The sequence below is a fragment of the Vigna unguiculata genome, chromosome 9 (genome assembly GCF_004118075.2).
Source record: "Vigna unguiculata cultivar IT97K-499-35 chromosome 9, ASM411807v1, whole genome shotgun sequence".
NCBI lineage: Eukaryota > Viridiplantae > Streptophyta > Magnoliopsida > Fabales > Fabaceae > Vigna > Vigna unguiculata.
This window is the reverse complement of record NC_040287.1, coordinates 39,551,007-39,570,394: the sequence shown is the minus strand read 5'-3', so window position 1 is coordinate 39,570,394 and position 19,388 is coordinate 39,551,007. Positions and strand designations below refer to the sequence as shown.

At 30.0% G+C, this 19,388-nt stretch overlaps 3 protein-coding genes across 3 annotated transcripts; 2 read left to right on the top strand and 1 right to left on the bottom strand.

The window, feature by feature from the left end:
• Positions 1-5,045: 5,045 nt before the first annotated feature.
• LOC114163886 (probable 28S rRNA (cytosine-C(5))-methyltransferase) lies at positions 5,046-10,444 on the top strand. Its single transcript, XM_028048259.1, has 13 exons — positions 5,046-5,354; positions 5,430-5,488; positions 5,588-5,638; positions 5,748-5,883; positions 6,049-6,134; positions 6,312-6,410; positions 6,609-6,662; positions 7,660-7,804; positions 8,032-8,093; positions 8,713-8,800; positions 9,014-9,088; positions 9,824-9,985; positions 10,075-10,444. The coding sequence occupies exons 1-13, from the start codon at positions 5,132-5,134 to the stop codon at positions 10,293-10,295; spliced, it is 1,461 nt and encodes a 486-aa protein (XP_027904060.1). The 5' UTR covers positions 5,046-5,131; the 3' UTR covers positions 10,296-10,444.
• Positions 10,445-10,660: 216 nt separating this feature from the next.
• LOC114163887 (17.1 kDa class II heat shock protein-like) lies at positions 10,661-11,486 on the bottom strand. The gene has a single exon (XM_028048260.1). The coding sequence runs from the start codon at positions 11,403-11,405 to the stop codon at positions 10,851-10,853; it is 555 nt and encodes a 184-aa protein (XP_027904061.1). The 5' UTR covers positions 11,406-11,486; the 3' UTR covers positions 10,661-10,850.
• Positions 11,487-17,179: 5,693 nt separating this feature from the next.
• Positions 17,180-18,856, top strand: LOC114164734 (solute carrier family 25 member 44-like). The gene is made up of 2 exons (XM_028049487.1): positions 17,180-17,387; positions 17,585-18,856. Exon 2 carries the CDS (start codon positions 17,631-17,633, stop codon positions 18,663-18,665), a length of 1,035 nt encoding a protein of 344 aa, XP_027905288.1. The 5' UTR covers positions 17,180-17,387; positions 17,585-17,630; the 3' UTR covers positions 18,666-18,856.
• Positions 18,857-19,388: the final 532 nt, after the last annotated feature.

Here is a 19,388-nt window from a genome sequence, read left to right as displayed (position 1 = left end):
GATAACATAAACTGAGTGTGGGGCATGCCTGGGGTGACTCGGGGAAGACTTTCTACAGATATTAAATATACAACTAAACAAAGCTATTAAGTGATTAAGTATCAGTCTAATTTTAATTTCTAAAACATAAAAATTAAAATGACTTTTCAAAGGATAGCTAAGCAATTGTAAGTGATCAAAATACAACTTGTACCAATTTTAATAATTTGCAGTTAATTGCTTTTGCTATATAGCAAAAAATAAAAATAAAAAGAGAACTGGTTATTTCCAATAGTGTTAGTTTTTTTTTTTTTTTTATACTTAGATTAGTATGCAACCCGTCAAAGTTTTAATTGGCCATTGGGTGTCGTGGTTAGACCAACCCCTTCATAGGTGAGAACTATAAGTCAAAAGTGATGGTGCTTTGAGGTTCCTTCGAACCACTGGTTTTTGGTTATCTTAAATACATGTTTCATGGCTCTCTTTTTGTTTTTCTTGTCGTAATAGAAAGATGCTTTTTAAATAATATAAAAAATCAACGACACTGAAGGAAAATTCATTGACGATAACAGATCGATTTTAGTGATAAAAAATAATTAGTTGGTATAAGATTATCTATTTACTAATCATTAGTAACTATAACTGTTTTAAAAGATCATAATTAGTCTCTAAATTAATAACTAAAATAATATTTATTATAAATTGGTCTTTAAATTAGTCATTAACATTAATTATCAAGATTTTACAATCAGAAAAGTTGGTTTCCAAATTAATTTGTAATTAAGAAATTATTCTCTAAATATATTTTTTTACTAATTGATCATTACTTAATAATTTTATTATAATGTACATTCCACATAATAAATAAATCGGATAACTTATTTTGTTTTTTTATATAAGTAAATAAATATATTAAGCAAGCAAGAATAATTAAGTTGTTTCAATTCGTTCAGAAAGTAATATATACAAAATAAAAATAAAAGATAAAATATAGTAATTTATATCTTTGTCATACAAAAACAAATGTCATTTTCATAACGTCAATAATCTATCTCATTTAATTAAACTTTAAATTACAATCTATATCTTTTAATTGTAATAACATATTCAAAAGTGCACCCTACATATGTGTAGTATACAGTATTCAAATAGAATGATCCCTATTTTTTGCATCCCTTGTAATTATATTTTGCATTGATAATTTTAGACTTTATGGTGTTTTTTTATGCCTTCAAATGATAACACCTACATCGAGGAAATAAAAACATAGCTAAGGATCACACGACAGAAAAGTCACAACAGCATACCTATAGGTATTATTAGCATGTTTTGTGTCTAATCCTTTCACCTAAAAAAGTTGTTAAAATACGGACAATATAAAATTAAAAAAATGTAATATGTCAAAATTCTATAAACAGAGCTTTTCGGAAAAAATAAAAATAAATAGAGATAAGAGAAATTATATAAAAACAAAAAGATAAAAAAAAAATCTAGATTAATTATAAGAATATAAAAATAATTAATTATTTTTGTTTGTAAATAAAATTATAATTTATTAAATAAAAAATTTAACACATTAATTATAATTTTTAATATCAATAGAACTTAAAATACACTAATAATAGTTTAATTAAATTTTAGTTTCAAATATAAATTTGTAAATAATTTACAGAGATGTATTAATAATAAAATATAAAGTTTTTTTTAAACATAATTTTATAATTAATTTAATAAAAAAATAATAGTAGTAAAAAAAAGTTGAGTCTTCCTTTTCTAAGACTTAAAGAAAGTATTTTACTTACTTTATTCTTTGAGTTGGTTTTACACGATGAAAATTCATAAGTTTACAAAAGTGAAGATACAATGAATTAATCTAGCCAAAACAAGACAATCAACTTGCTTAATAAATCTAATTATACTTTTAAAGATAAATAATTAAGTCATAATTATGTAGAGATAATTGACTTCGTTCCTCTAAGCACATGTAATTATAGATTTAAGCCAAATGAACCGATTTGTGTCTAGTAATATACACAACATGCATAATTGAATAAAGAGTTTTACTTATTAAATTTAAAATTAGATTGATTTTAGACATGTGGTCGAATCCAAACACCAATATGTAAATGTGAATTGAGGTATGAAAGGGGAGATTTATATAACTATTGTCGATTAATGCAGAAATTGAATATACACTGGTTCGCTTTCAAACTTAATTTTTTTTTAATATTTTATACTTGAATTAAATAGACTAGAAAGGTATTTCTTTTACCGTTGATTCTTCTTCACTACAACAATATAGAATATTGACGAACGAAATCACATTATCTTGAGATTTGAGGGATTTTGATATATAAAAAAGTTATACAAAAAATCTTGTTATTTTATTTTATTTTATTCACTACTTTTATACAAATACTAAAACATAATAGAATATTAAATATTAATTATATCTGAATTTTATTTTTTGAATCTAAATAATATATAAATAAATTTTATTTTTAGAATTAAAAGATTTATTAAAAATATTTTTTAATAAAACATATTAATAAATATTCTTAGCATAATATGTCACTTTTTTCGTCAATTTTACATTAATACGAATCTTTATATTTTTAAAAATAAAAGATTTATTAAAAACTATTTTTAATAAAAAAAATTAATAAATCTCTTAACATGTGTCACTTTTGCGTCAATTTTAAATCAATATGAATCTAAAAAAAATTATTTTAAATTTTATTAGTATAACTACGAAAAAATTGTATATATTCAGACATGATGTTAAACATGTATTCTTTCTTACTATAACAATTTGAAAATTGCCTTAACCCAATTATAGGGTAGTAAGCATCACAAAATTATATATTATAAATGGAGTGTATGATAATTCTCCTAAATTTAGTTTATTAAATTAAAAAAATGAAATAAAAATTTACTCTATGTATGAAGAAGATACTTAGTTAAAAATAAATAAATAAACTAAGACAATAAATCCTAAAATATATATTAAAAAACCTTATAGAAAATGGTCTTTTATAAAGTTTGAAGTCCCTCACATACACTCTGTGCATTGACCTCAGCTGAATTTTTCTATAATAAAAGAAAATGTAATAATGATTCTGTGAATTTTTGTATAAAAAAAGTCATGATATCTTAAAATAATTGAAGGAAAACGATTCATAATTTTTGAAGACATCATAATAATCCCCAAAATTGGCAAAAGGTGAGGAAGTTCATAGGTATCTTCCGCTGACTTCCATTTCGGGGTAGATCAACAAATTCAAAGACTATGTAAGTGTTTGGTTTGCAATTAAATTTTTTATAGTTGTTTTTAAATATTTCATAAATGGAGATTTTAAATAAAATTTCATGTTAAAATTGGATCAGACTTAAAATTCTATTTTTCAAAACAATAATTTATTTGAACCTCTCATCTTATTATTGGCACGTCACTCTCCACTTGACCCTTGTTTCTAGGAAGGGTCGTGGATATTACCTTGCACTCATATCACAACCTTAAATTAACGTTAAAACACTTTTCATAATCATGTCTTATGTCACCTTAAAGATAAAGTGTGATTTTATATTTTACAGTCAAATATGTAGAAATATTGCGGCACGTGAAGGTGAATAATCTTCCTTCTGTCATTTCCAACGCTAATTATTTTCTGCCTTGACCTTTTAAAATTATTTTAATTTAGTATAAAAAATTATCGTTAACATGCTAGCATCTGGAGAACGTTCACAGAAATTGCAAAAACACTGATCAGTAGTACGACAGATCAGAAATTCGAAAACGAAGCCATTGCTAATCTTTTAGCTAATATTTTTTTAAAAAGTAATTTGACTTAAGTCTCATGTGTTGACTTGTATTATTTGGCAAAGATTGTAGAGTTTTGAGCCTAGTTTTTCACATAAAAATTTGATGCTAAATTTATGCAATAAATTCTCAAGTTCAAAGGTGATTCAATTGATGTTACAAATTAGATACATTTCAAGTAATAAATAACTTATAGTTAAAATATTGACCGGGATTTCTTTTCGTTAAAAATAATGCATAATAAATCAACACAGGTGGACTTATTGTAAAAAATGTACTCATTTTTAAAGTCCATAAGTTATGTAACTTTATTTTTGTGTTATTTTTTGTAATATTCATGTGATCCTAACTTTATACGCAATAAGATATATTTTAAGCTTGCCTTTAGTTAATTTTGGTGGTTCCAAATTAGATATTTAAGTCATATTTATGTGACTTTTCAGTGATTAATTATGATAAGCTCAAGCAATGAAATGTTATTTGATATTATTGGCTAACTGATTATAGGAACCAATGAAATAATATCTCGTGTTAAACATTTATTCTTAAGTGTGATTCAAAGATCACAACCACTTGGGTTAGGGATTTCTTCCGGGAATGTTCAAGGAATATCTATCTAGTTTCCAACTTTTGAAAAGTTGATATTCTACACAGCGTTGATATTGTGCTTTTTGGAGGGAAGTGTTCGTGGATCTTTCTTTTTGTGTTAATAGGTAAATATTAGTTATATATATTTTTTATTACAAGCTTAAAATATAAAATGCATAAGATAATATATTAAAATGATTTTGTTGTCATTTTTTACAACATGACAAATATAATACAAGAATTAGAGGCTACTAAAAGTTTGTATTTTCTAATTTACAGTTAAAGGTTAGTTGTGATTCTACTTCTACATTTTTTTTACATATAATTATTATTATTTTGTTTGGATTATTTAGTTCATTTATCATTTGAAGTTTTAAAAAATGATTTTATATATCTTCAATGCTTAAAGACTAAAAATATATTTTATAAAAATTAAAACAAAAATATATTTAAATTTATAAAATCAAAACCAGATACACTCTATATCCAAGCAATAAAAGCATAATTTAACCCTAGAATTAAATAGAGAAACATGCTTAAAAAAAAGGTGCGAAAAGAAGAATCCAAATAAGTACGGGCCAGACTCGCTGGAATGGGCTTGCGTATAAATGTTCATAGACCGCAAAGACGACACCAATAGAGTCGTCGTTTCAGGCAAAAGAAGAGTGTGGGACAAAAAGTTTGGTTTATCGTGTAAATTAAGTGCAATGCAAAGACAAAAGACAAAACCCCTAAACCCTGGGAATGAAGAAGACGAAGAAGAATGTGGAAGAAAATGGGGGAGGAAAGTTCAGGGGTGCCGAGAGGTCTGCGTATTTCGCACGCAGAGAGGCAGCGAAGGTGCTGAGAGTTGTTCTCGAAGGAGACGCTAAGCGCCGCGCTCTTGCCTCCATCAAATCCCTCATCTATCAACCTTCCGTTAGGAACAAGAAGGCCACCTTCGCCCTCCTTTGTGAAACCCTAAAACGTAACTAACTAACTAACTAACTAGCTCTCTCTGGAATGTATCATTTCATTCACGTGTTCGGTGTTTCGTCCGCAGATCTTCCTATCATCAAGGATGTCTTGGAAGCTGCTTCCATTCTCAATACCAAGTGGAAGGTCATAAATCGTAATAACTTCACCGCATTATAACTTTGATTCTTCTTCGTTTCTACATTTTTTTTAACACGATGTGCTGTGTATGGTTGATTTTAGCAGAGACAACAAGAATTGGTTTATATCATTGTCTATGATATCCTTTTCGGCCAGGTGAGGTGTTTTTTCTGTTGTAGTATTGTATGTAAGGGCTTTTTCTTCTACGACTTCTGCAAATTGAACTAGTTACTTATGTGGTTATGGCCAAACTTGAAATTTATAGGCGGTTTCACTAGTTGGTGATGCAGAGAAGTACCTTATGCGACACGAAGGCGCCCTGCGTTCGTCTCTTAAACAGCTTTTGTTACAGAGAAATGTGAAGACTGTTAAGCAGTTGATTGCTCTGCATGAAATTCCGGGTCCTTTTTCACATCTTCCGGTTTTTATGCATTTTATTAGATCTTATAGTTTGTGGATTGGTGCTTTTTACAGTTGATGCGCGGCAATGTTTTTTATTTCGAAGCTGATGCTTTATAGATGGTTGCTTTGAAATTGTTACATTTTGAATAAATGCTCTTATGCAGATGTTTCTGTACCTCGGTATGTTCGTGTGAATACGCTTAAATTGGATGTTGATTCTGCCTTGCTCGAACTTCAGAAAAATTACTCGGTAAATTCATCAAAATATTTCTGATGATCAACATTTTATATTTTAGTCAAAATGTTTACTTCCTTTTACTTTTAGGAAAGTATTTAACTGAATTCATAAAAAGTCACCAGGTTTGCTTCATTGATTTAATCCACATTTTTTATTGACACGGATTATTGATTTTGCTGTATTAAATAGGTTCAAAAAGATAATCTGCTGGCTGAGTTACTGATACTCCCACCAGGTACTGATTTACATGATCACCCTCTAGTAAAAAATGGCAGTATCTTTATGCAAGTAAGGAATTACTCTTTCTTTTTCTTATATATATTTTTTTAAGAAGTTATAGATATTTATCATTATCTGTATATAGATCTCATTGGATGAAAAAGTTAATATCTTTTTGTATTTAAGAAACATACATTTCAATTCTGATTGCACGCTTTTCTTTCTTTTATAATCGTTTTGCTAACATGGAGACAAATCTTTGTGAAGGGTAAGGCAAGTTCCATGGCAGCACCAGCTCTTAGCCCTCAACCAGGATGGGAGGTGAGTTATTGCTGCAATGTAACAAACGTTTAAGATATGAATTTGATTCAATCATAGGTCCATTCTAGTTCTTCATTCCCTTGTAAACATCACCTATTACCATATCTTTTCTATCCTCACCCCAGTTCTAGGTTTGGATATTTTTTGCATTGGACTTGCAATTCTTTCTCTTTTCTTTCTTTTTCAAAAGTATTTCTGAAAAGAAAAGAAAGTTTGGCCTTATTTTTCCTCTTGGCAGTAAATTGTTAAATAAGTTCCTTTTTCCTGTTTCTGTATGTGTCTTTCAAGATTTTTCATAGCCATTTAGTAATTAACTAACTGGTCAAGCAAAAAGTAGAAAGAAAAGTAGAACTGATGTGGTCATAACACGTGGGAAGCTCTAGTCAATTAGTTTCATGAGTAAGTGTACCCTAACATATCTCATGCAATGTAACTTGATAAGACGATTTTATAGTAAGAGTGAGCTATTTACTCTGAAATTAGAGGTGAAGTAAGTATGCTACATTTACTGTTTAACAGATTATTCTGTCCATACTGGCCAAATTCTTTCTTAGATAGTTGGTCATCCTATTGGCGATTCAGGAATATTGAAGTATATTGTATTTAAGCTGTTATATTGGGTCCACAGATTATTTTGTTTTGGCTTCTATTTTTTAAAATTTTTTTTTCTTAATACATTAACTTGAAATATTTTTTGCTTAATTTTACTTGTATAAATCCACAGGAATTATTAACTTTGAAGGATTTCAAAGAAATGGCCAAGGTTACCATATGTAAATTAATTACTAGAATTTAAGTGAGCAACCACTCTGTATGTATGTGCCATGTGCTTGCTGCCTGCTGCTCGTTTTAATTGCCATGTTATGAATGTTCAATTTTTAAATTAAACTATTACTACAGAAATCAGAGTTACATAAAAAAAGTGATGTTGAATCCTTGAGATATTTTGTTAGTTATTCCAATCCTTACTAATTGCACACCTCAAATGTATTTGAAGGTTATCGATGCGTGTGCAGCACCGGGAAACAAAACTATTCACCTTGCTGCCCTTATGAAGAGTAGGGGAAAGATTGTAGCATGTGAGCTGAAAAAAGAAAGAGTTAAGCGATTGAAAGACACTATAAAGCTATCTGGGGCATCTAGTATCCTTTGATGTTATATCTAGATGCTTACTGATAGCCTTTTCAATGTCACAACAATAAATGTCTTGGATGTTTTTTGAAACGACAGGTTATGCTAGTTGTCTAGAATCAAGGTCTCTTTTTTGCATTTAGTGTCTCCATAGCTGACGAGCATTAAATTCTGGAATTTTTTTTTTAGTTAATTTTTGGTTGGTGGTTTTAACTGCCAAACTTAACCCCAAGTTCAGACATACAAGTCCTGAATGAGGATTTCTTGAACATAAATCCCAAGGATCCTTCATATTCTAAGGTGAAGTATATTTCCTAATCTGTAGTTAAATATTTTTGTTTAAAGGGGTATATTGGGGTGGCTGCTAATAGATTGACTGATCTTGTATTATCAAACTGGACATAATAATCAATACATCTGCAGTTTTCTTCTAAACTTCAATAATTCAATTCATGAAATGTTTTTTATGTTTTGTAATTTTGCATTGCAATAAGGAGTTAATGATATGTTTTGTTGGTCCTTTGTATGATGAAGTTTTGTAATCTGCTGAATGCTTCTGGTAACTTCGATTCTGTACAAAAATCTACACCAGAGTAAAAGAGAGATGATGTGTTTCATTCGTATTTTCTCCTATTGGAGGAGTTAAGCCTCACTAAACGGCTAATCCTCCTGTTGTAAGAGCATATATTTTTTTCTTATTGGAGGAGTTTACTCATTTAACTGAATAGCTAACCCTTATGTTGTTAGAACCTACACTGTTTATTTTTCTAAGTCCTGTGATAGCGTTTTAGGTTTCTATCAATCGGGTAAGGAAAATACAACTTTTATAGAGTTATTTGTTAATTTGTCTTACGGATTGAAGTTTTATTTAGTTCATATGTGTGCTTGTGTCTAATTATCATTAGATCTATCATGACAGGTGAACGCTATTCTCTTGGATCCTTCCTGCTCTGGTTCTGGTACTTCTGCCTCAAGACTAGACCATCTGCTCCCATCTAAAACAGCAGGTTAATTTTCTTCTACAAATGTATATTGTATCTGCCTAGCTGTCAAACTCTAAACCTGGCCATTATAGTACACTGTCGATTACTGTCATGTAAGATCTGGTTTGAAGTATTGGACACATTTTTAAGATTTTAATACCAGATTAAGTATAAAAATTTCCTTTCCTTCTTTTCTATGATGACTTACTTTTTAACCGTAAACTTCTGACTCCATAGGTCAGGATACTGATATGGAAAGATTGAGTAAGCTTGCAACTTTCCAGAGAAAGGCTCTTGAGCATGCTTTACTTTGTAAGTTAGTTCGTTTCTTCCTTGTCCAGATCATTTATCAATCTTCATGTTTCTAGATTTTTTAGAAACTTAATAACAGTCTCCAAATTCTTTACTGGGGCAGCTTAGAAGTTTCGGTTTCTTTTTCTAAATGATTTCATTCTAGTATACACTTGACAAATATGAACGTAAGATTTTAACATTTTTTTTAATTTTTCCAAAATTAAGACATTCCAAAAATTAGAATTGTTTCATTTGCCAGTTCTAGCTGGATTGACAAATAAAACTCCCAAACTTGTCTCAATGTTACTGGGAAAATATCTGAGTTCATCGGGTATATGAATATCCATTCCTATTTTAAATTACAAAAATACTTATTTGGTAGGCTATTTCAAAACTTTTATAATTATAATTTTTTTATTGTTATTTAACATTAAAGAGGAAAAATGTTTTCTCTGGTTCAATTTTTATTTTTTGAAAGAAATATTTATTAAATGTTGGATGAACATCGTTATACAGTTATGTGACAGATAAGAATGAGATAAATTTCATATCTATCATTGAGTATAAATTTTTACTTTCGGGAACTCATCTCCGGTTCGAGGTCCTCAAAAGAATTGTCTATAGTACATGTTCTATCAACCAAATTCAGAATGAAGATGTCTTTCCTTAATATACAAATAACACATGAACTTGAGATTTGAATTGTTCTGAAATTAAGAAATGTTCGAAAATTTTGAATTGTTTATTTGGCAGTTCCTGCTCTTGAAAGAGTTGTCTATAGTACATGTTCAATCAACCAAATTGAGAATGAAGATGTCATCAAATCTGTTCTTCCCATTGCCGAATCATATGGATTTCAATTGGCGAAGCCCTTCCCCGAGTGGCAATGCCGTGGTCTTCCGGTGTTTGAAGGCTGTAAGTACTAATTTTACACAGCAGCACAGTTCCTGGTCTATCATTGTTTTGCACCATGATTTTTACACGCTTGCTTTTTTACATTTCAGCTGAATGCCTGATTCGGACAGATCCTGCCGAGCATGGCGAGGGTTTCTTCATTGCTTTGTTTGTTAGGAAAGCTGCGATATCTTCGGAGTGTTCAAATAAAAACGAAACTAGAAGTTTCCGTAACACTTCCGTAATTAAAAACGCGCAAAGAAAGAAGAAACGTATGCCGTTTATTGGCACTAATCCATTCAAAATGTGGTTATATGATCAAGTGATGTAGCTTCCGAAGGTGACCAAGATAGAATTAGAGTTGTCAAATGGTTTAAATTTATTTTTTAATTCAAAACAGTGTATTTTAAAATTATTTTGACGGCATTTGCCCATTTTGCTACATACCTGCATATTAGTTAATATTGATTGAGTTTTGTCTAGCCTGGGCTGATAGAGAGCAGATTTCCATGTTATTTACCGCGCTGTATTCCAAAGCTAACAGTATTGATGTGTGGCGTTAAAAGATGGAGATGGTCAATTAGTGGGGTAAAGTCAGTTCTGTCAATTTAACCTGCTAAAAATATGGCAGAGTGTGTTGTCTCACACCCCCCGATGATGTCTTAATTCTGCTTTAGTGATTAGAAATCAGAGGGATTAGAAAAATTAAGTTCATTTCAAAGCATTCATAATAATATCACTGCATTTCAGATCACATTCATAGTGAGACCAACAACAAAAACCGAAGGAAAGACACAAAACCATATAACCTCATACAGAACATGAAAGCAGGGGTTGAGATAGGTGTAATGTAGTGCAGTGCAAAAGACCTTGAAAATTAAGAAATTTAACCAATCTTGACCTCGATAGTCTTGGGCTTCTTGGGCTCAGGAGGAGGCAACTTGTTGACGGTGACAGTGAGCACACCATCCTGGCAGACGGCAGATATGGCATCAGTGTTGGCATTGTCTGGGAGTGTGAACTTGCGCATGAACTTTCCCACTCTTCTCTCCATCCTCAAATACTTGGCCCCTTCCTTCTCCTCCTCCCTCTTTCTCTCTCCGCTTATGATTAGCACATTGTCCTCCTCCACCTGCACCTTAATGTCCCCAGATTTCAAGCCAGGCATGTCGATCACGAACACATAAGAGTTCGGATACTCCTTCACGTCCACAGGGGTGGCAGCCATTGCCTTTGCATCTCGAACGTACGTCCGCGTCGGTGCGCTTAAGTTCTTCTCTGCGTCCTCTGTCATATCCATCATCCGGTGCAGAGTGGAGAACAAGGGAGAGTCCAATTCCATCAGCCTGATATCCATTTTCTTTCCTTCTTCTCTCCTACAAACAACTGCTTCTGATGTGATTTTATTTTCTATGCAGAGTCTCGGGTGCATTTTGGCCATTTATAAGGGTGACAGGGTAAGAATGGGAGGTTCCAGAAAGACTCACAGAATAAGAGTAGGAACTTCGAGGAGGTTCGCCACTTAATTCCCATGCTTCTGGTAGGCTCCAGAACACAACAGTGCTTCACTCTTTCTTTTCTTAAAAAACAAAATCCAAAATTAATTATTCTTTGGACTTTACCCTGGCCCATTTTGCATTTCCCTCACATTTAACCCCTAAACCTTTTTCGGGTCACATACCACTATAATCAAAGTGTAACATATATTATGCACAATTGGAACCTTTACTGTATAGTTTTCTTACGAATATAAAATAAATAATTTTTTTATAAAATCAAGAACGTTTCATGGTCTTATCATAAGTTATTTTTGTACTTGTCTAGACTTATGATAGGAACATAAGTTGTATAATTATTTTTTGTCTAGATATGCCTGTATAGAGAGAAGCGTGTAGTAGTGGCATTTTTTTTGTAGTGTTGTTAGATTCGTTGAGCTTTGAGTTAAATGCATGATACGTGGTTGTTAACAGGATCATTCCCTTCCACGTGCCTCACTGTTTCACACCCTACTCACACAACCTAACGTATGCCCTTTACTTCTCTAAAATTGCAAAAAGATAAGTTTTTAAATAAGTTATTTTTTAAACTTATTTATTTTATATTATTTATTATGAATTTAAATAAACTATACAAGATTATGCCAATAATAATATTATTTTATTAATTTATTTTTTCGCTATAGATAATAACATGTTCAAATTATTAAGACGAGGCTTTGTAAATAAGGGTCCAAACTTTTGCAATACTGGTTGTCATAAATAGATAATTAATTATATGTAATTAATTTAACCTTCGTGTTAAATTATTCCATAAAATTACAAAAGTTATTATAATGATTTTTAAGGTATGTTTAAAAGTTTAGTATTCATAAAAGTTATTAATGCAAGTTTATCTACGAAATCATAAATAATATTTTCATAAACAATAATATATATATATATATATATATATATATATATATATATATATATATTACTCGTATAAATTGTTATAACAATATTTTTATTGAATTCTAAATAAAATAGTCCTCACTATTAGTAAAGCAAATTATTTTATATAATACACTATTCTCGTGTTAAACCTGTTTTGATTGGGCCAAAAGCACCAAACCCATTAGTTGGACCCACCTTTTTTTTATGTAGTTATGAATGATAACATTTTAACTTTTTCAGAGTAAAAAAAAAAAAACTTCTATATTATTCATCATGTATCATTTAAATAATAGCTTTAATAAATTTATTAAAATAATATACTGATAAAATATTTATAAAAAAAGTTATATGTAATTCATAATAGTGAAAAATAACTTTTAAATTGGAGAATACTTTAGAACAGTTAATTGTGAGCCATTTCTTTAGTCATGTTCATACTTCCCTAATTTACACTTTTAACAAGAAAGAAACATGCATGATTAAGACTATGAATACAAAATACTACCATTTATGCTAACCAGCATTAATATAAATGATTGTTAATAGATATCCACGTATATTAGTTGAGTTTTTTTAATGTTTTTTCTATTTTACAAAGTATAAAGTATTATTTAATAAATTAATCTCTTTGATATTTACTATATAAAATACCTAAGTTTAAATTATTAAACAAATTATAGTAGTATAAATATATTGATATTAAAATATTAAAATTTAATAGAGATAATTATATATATATATATATATATATATATATATATAATATTATAATACATTACATTTTACATTAATTATATTTAGTAATGTAGTATGTTTACCTTTTATACTGGTTATCAACAAAAGTAAGAGTCTTTCAATATTTATATAAGTAACATCTATATTGGTTTTCTAACTTGTATAAAGGGCTAAAATAACTGTAAATCTTTTATTAAAGTAGTTTATCAGTATTTTTTTTCTTCTTAAATTTCCTTAAATCTGTAGAAATATTTCTTAGTTTAGTTTTAAAAATAAATTAAATCGAACATGAAATTAATATTGATGTTTGTTTCACAATGATAAAAGTCTCTTCTACTTTTATTAGATTGTGTTAGAAAAGTTATGAGTTTCTTTCTTTTTTTGAGAGAGAGCAAGATATCGAGAGATTCGGTATTAATAAATTTGAACAAGTTTATGTAAAAAACTAAAATATTATTTCTAATTGAAAATCTAAAATAATAAATTTATGAATTTCTAATTTATAAACCTTAAATAATAAATTTATGAATCTTTTGTTTGTATACTACTATTTTATTTATTTTTGACTAATCTCTAATTTACCTTAAATTATAACAAAAGTCATCATTTCATATCTAAGATATATATTTATGAAAAAGAAATGATAAAGGGAACAATTCTTCATGAGTAGATATAATATAATAAATTAAAAAGTCAAAGATCCCAAATTTCATATTAAGACGTTGCAGTAAAATAGAAGTCAGTTTCGTGAAGGTGATTATTTTTTGACAACGTGAAATAGAAATGTCTCTAAAGAAAGACATAAAAGTTATATGTGTGTAACAAGACAATAAAATCGCAATTGACAAATTTTTTTTCTTGAGAAAAAACATAAAAAATAAAAAATGAATAAAATATATAAAAACCTAAAAACAATAAAAAATAATATAAATAATTTTATTGTTTATTAACATTAAATATTATGATTTATAAAAGAAATAAAAATCTGTATTATTCTTAAACTCTATTCAGATCTGTCCCTTGCGATAACTTTAAAGAAATAAAGGTGAATCCTTGTTGCAACAGACCATGGTTTTATGGCAATGCAACCATGAAGTCGACACTTAGCCTAATAATGATAAAACTTTTAAAGTGTTCCTAACTTACATTTTTGTTGGATTAGTATACTGTATGAACGTGACTCTGTCGATGATGATTAATGAGAGTTGTTTATTGGGATTATTTATAATGAGTTGCTTATAAATTGACGACAAAAAGTTTGAATTTATTTTAATTTAATAATTTTTTGTTAGTACTTCTTACTGAGAGTGTTCTCAAGAAGAAGTAAGTATGGGAGAAAAATATGTTTTATGTGTGAGAAGAAAGCGTTAATTGATTAGAGATGTTGATTATTAAAAATGTTTTTATTAGATACAAAATGTTATTGCATAAAAAAAAATCACGAAAAAAACGAAAAAGGTAAACAATTTTAGAATGTGTTTTTAGCTATAAATAGGAGTTGTTCATAAATGGTGGTTATGGAAATATGTTTTGTTGTCTTATTTATAATTTTTTCACCTCTTATAATGTACTTTTGTATTTTAGCTTTTTACTTTGTATATTTTTATCTTGTTTTGGATGCAAAATGCTTGAGGGAAATAAAAGAGACAAGATTTATCATGTTGCATAATGAAATCTGTGACATTAAAACTAATTGGCATATAATAAAAGAGTTTGATTTAAATAATAAATGGTATATATTTATTAACCTTTTATTAATATATACTATAAAATAAATTACTTTATTTTATGACTTTTGATATAAATAATTTTAAATAATAGAATTTTCACTTAATTATATCATTTTCATCTCAATTAATCATTAAGATGAATCACAGACAGTCAAAATAAATTATCAAATCTAATGCAATTGTTGATTGATAAAAAATAATTTACAAAAATTATAAGCACATTATCCAAAGAATATAAAAAATATATGTATATATAATTAATTATAAATCATTTATTTGTATTAATTTTCACAATTTAATTATTAACTTGTTAATTTCTGGACTGACTACTAATTTAACATACCGATCAAGTTAATGGTTGATTTTTAAACCCCATTGTATTTGAGGATCAATAATAACTTGTAAATAAAATTAAATAGAGTATGCAATATTTGAATTTTTTTAGGACCTATAATACAAATTATTATTGATGTTTGAGAACATTGAGAGAGTGTAGAGAGAAGAACTGAAATGATATCATATGTGTCAGCTCATTTACTAACTAATGATTTTGAGCCGCTTTATGAAAATGAAATATATATTTTCATAATATAATTATATTGGTGGAATTATTTTTAATAATAAATATAGGAATTTGATATAGAATTTTCAATATATATATATATATATATATATATATATATATATGCTAAAATAACATTTAAATTGGTTAACTATGACAATTTTATTTTATATAATTTTTTTAGGATTAAATATATTTTTTTGTCACTTAACTTTTAGTGAATTTTAGAATTAGTTCATTTCAAAACTCTGGACCAATTTAGTCATTCGTTTTTTGAAATATGTGGATTTAGTTCTTTTAATCAAAATTTGTTATGTTTATTTGACGTTTCGTACGTATTTTAGGATTGTATTTGAGTTGTTTATACAGTTTAATACATTTTTGCTTTAATATTAAGTCAAATATTGTTATGAAATACGTTTGAAATGTCACATAAATTTAACAAATTTTGATTAAAATGACTAAATCCGCATATATTAAAAGATGAAAGACTAAATTTATCCAAAATTTTGAGATAGATTAATTATAAAATTTACTGAAAATTAAAAAATTAAAAACATATCTAACATTTTTTTATTAGCAGCTCCTCGTAATAGATAAATAATAATAATAATTAACAATAATGATATACAAAATAAAATGTATATTATTATAAAATAATAAAAGGAACAGTGACCTAACTGAAAAAATCACAGTTAAATGATTGTCCTATTCTATCTTATATAAAATTGTGTTTAAAGTATTGACCCATCCCAAGTCACCAATCAGCTGCCAATTCATGAAAAATATGAAAGAAAAAATGTATAACACTATTCACTTATTTCTGTTAGTTCTTATAACAATTCATAACTGCCTCTCTTCATTATGTTTTTCTAATTTTCATGCTTCTACCACGTCCTTCACACATAACAACAGCGTGAGTTTTCTGTTAGAGTCAAAACCATGTAAAGTTGCTATATTAAAATTAATATAACATAACAAATATTTATTAAATTAGAATTTATTTACAAAAATTCCTTAATATTAAAAAATACATCAGTGTAAAAAGAAACAAAAATTCACGAATGGAAAATAAATCCACAAAAAGAAATTAGTTCTCTCTAGATAACATATCAGTAAGTAAAAAGAAGATTACTGTGCTTAAATCCGCAGCAATGATGGTCCCGCTTGGCCATGCCATGGTCCCCTATTGTATTATGCTTCTCTTTAAAAATCCACCTTAACTCCTTTTAAATCTTTCTCACACCTCATCACTCCATTACACTCTCAACATCTTTTTATTATCTATATTTATGCGACACTTTCATTAATCTTTTGTAAAAAATATAACGTAATTTCTAATCACATCTTTAGTCAGACAATTTAAGGATAAGTGACTGAAAACTACTCTTACAGACAGATAATCACGTAAGTTGTTAATGTGACAATTTTTGATTATCACATCAACAATCCATGAGATTATCCGTCTATAACAAATGACATTCAATCACTTATCTTTAAATCGTCTGACAGAAGACTTTGATCAGACTAAGAATATCTATAGATACGACTTTCATCCCACGTTGTTTTTCAAATTTTTCTATTGTTTTTCATTGCATAAAATATTTTTCTATTGTTTTTCATTGCATAAAATAGATAAACTTGTTAGAAAATGAAATAATTTAATTTGAACAGTAAAATACAACACCCAAAATACACCGATACATCAACAGACACCTGTCCATTACTTGATGCCAAACCCTCTCTATAATATTCCTAACATAACCCCTTCCCATACCCTCTCTTTCTCTTTCACGCACCATATCAACTGTGCCAACACTCTCTCAAATTCGTTTTTTCTTTACCTTAGTCACTGCCGCCGTTAGGTTTTTCCCTCTCATCTTCCTCTGCACTACGCCATAGCCACACACCTTCATAATTAAGAGATGAACTGCTGAAAAACCATGGTCATGATGACACTCTTGGTAAGACCCATGCTTCACTCTCATCAACATCAACCCCTTTTTTCTCCCAATAAATGTTTCACTCTTTCACACTAATCCATCCTCGTTCCCAAATCTCCCTCCGCAAGAAGAAAAAAAAAAATATCAAACACTTCACTTTTATTTTTTTTATTACTGGTAGTAACCTTAGCATCCCCAACCTTACCTTTTGTTTGAAGGAAGCGAAGGCCAAACCCTACCCTTAAATTCTCCGAAGTGGCGAAGATGAGTTTGGGCACCGCCGAGGACGATTCGGGTTCTGAAATCCACATCCCAGCGGAGATTGATTGGCACATGTTGGATAAGTCCAAGTTTTTCTTCCTGGGCGCCGCCTTATTCTCCGGCGTTTCCTTCACGCTCTACCCCATGGTCGTGTTGAAGACGCGCCAGCAGGTTTCCTCCTCGCGCTTCTCATGCCTCAACATGTCCTGCGCCATTATGCGCTACGAGGGTCTCAGAGGCTTCTACAAAGGCTTCGGCACTTCCCTCATGGGAACCATCCCCGCGCGTGCGCTCTACATGGCGTCGCTTGAAGTCACCAAAAGTAACGTCGGGACCGCTTTGCTCAAATTGGGGTTCTCCGAGACCACGGCCGTGGCGGTGGCTAATGCCGCCGCGGGTGTTACTTCCGCCATGGCGGCGCAGCTGGTGTGGACCCCGGTTGATGTCGTGAGTCAACGGCTCATGGTTCAGGGGAGTGGAGGGAGTAAAACCATTCTGGCGAATCTCAATTCCGAGAGCTACAGGAACGGATTTGACGCGTTTAGGAAGATTCTGTGTGCTGATGGAGCAAGAGGGTTCTACAGAGGGTTTGGGATTTCGATATTGACTTATGCTCCTTCCAATGCCGTTTGGTGGACTTCTTATTCCATGGTTCACAGACTCATTTGGGGTGCTTTTGGTTCCTACATGAGTAAGGGTAAAGGTGAAAGCAATGATAATTTGAGTGGTTTTAGGCCTAATTCGAAGACAGTAGTGGCGGTTCAAGGGCTAAGTGCGGTTATGGCAAGTGGGGTCTCTGCAATTGTGACAATGCCTCTTGATACCATTAAGACAAGGTTGCAGGTGTTGGACAATGAAGAGCATGGGAGAAGAAGACCATTAACTTTTGTTCAGACGGTGAGGAATTTGGTGAAGGAAGGTGGATTAGCCGCTTGTTACAGGGGTTTGGGGCCAAGATGGGCTTCCATGTCATTGTCTGCTACAACCATGATTACTACCTACGAGTTTTTGAAAAGAATGTCTACCAAGAGTCAATAGGATTTTGACTCATGATAGACCAGCCAAGTAAAAGATTGTTTGTTAGGAATTAAGAAATTAGGATCACTTGTTCTTTGCTTGGAATTTTCTTTCTAGTTTGTATTAGTGGACCTTATCTGTATATGCAGCTTTTTCTTTTTAAATTTGTTTGGATCTTTTTTACCAAATACAATACCTATGATTTTTACTTATTTTGAGGTTGTCTTTTGGATTTTACAAGTATTCGCCAACCTTAAGGATGCGGTGAATGGGGGCTCTGGCCTTTGAGGATTGCAGAGGACGTGGTAGAGACCAGAGGCATGAATGCAGGGTCGTGTTGAAAATCAGTCCCAAAACTGAAATTCTCCTTCTAAGTTCTATATTTTAGTGGCTGCTTTGCTTTATATTTACACTACCCAAAGCTCATTATTGTATTGTAAATTGTAAGATCTGGTCGGGAGTTATGATTGAAATTTCGCATAGAGTAAGTAAATCCCATAAAACATAAGGTAGGATCATTATCATTACCATCGGTGATGCTGAGAATCAATTAGTTGAAGGACCAACTTTTGGGTGATGTGATAGTTTATTCTAAAATATAAGTAAAGATATATTATTTCTAATTCTGTCCTGCAAAAAGAAAAACAAAGCAATTTTTGTTACCACACAAAATTAGCCACCAGAGCTATTTTTATTAGCATTCTAAAACTGGCTTCCCAATCGACAATCCTAAAGTTATATGAT

Excerpts from the sequence above, each read along its gene's own strand:
- LOC114163886 (XM_028048259.1), top strand. The coding sequence starts at position 5,132 with ATGAAGAAGACGAAGAAGAATGTGGAAGAAAATGGGGGAGGAAAGTTC. Across the intron at positions 5,355-5,429 it reads CCTTTGTGAAACCCTAAAAC|ATCTTCCTATCATCAAGGAT; the intron begins GTAACTAACTAA and ends TTTCGTCCGCAG. Across the intron at positions 6,135-6,311 it reads AACTTCAGAAAAATTACTCG|GTTCAAAAAGATAATCTGCT; the intron begins GTAAATTCATCA and ends TGTATTAAATAG.
- LOC114163887 (XM_028048260.1), bottom strand. The coding sequence starts at position 11,405 with ATGGCCAAAATGCACCCGAGACTCTGCATAGAAAATAAAATCACATCA.
- LOC114164734 (XM_028049487.1), top strand. The coding sequence starts at position 17,631 with ATGAGTTTGGGCACCGCCGAGGACGATTCGGGTTCTGAAATCCACATC.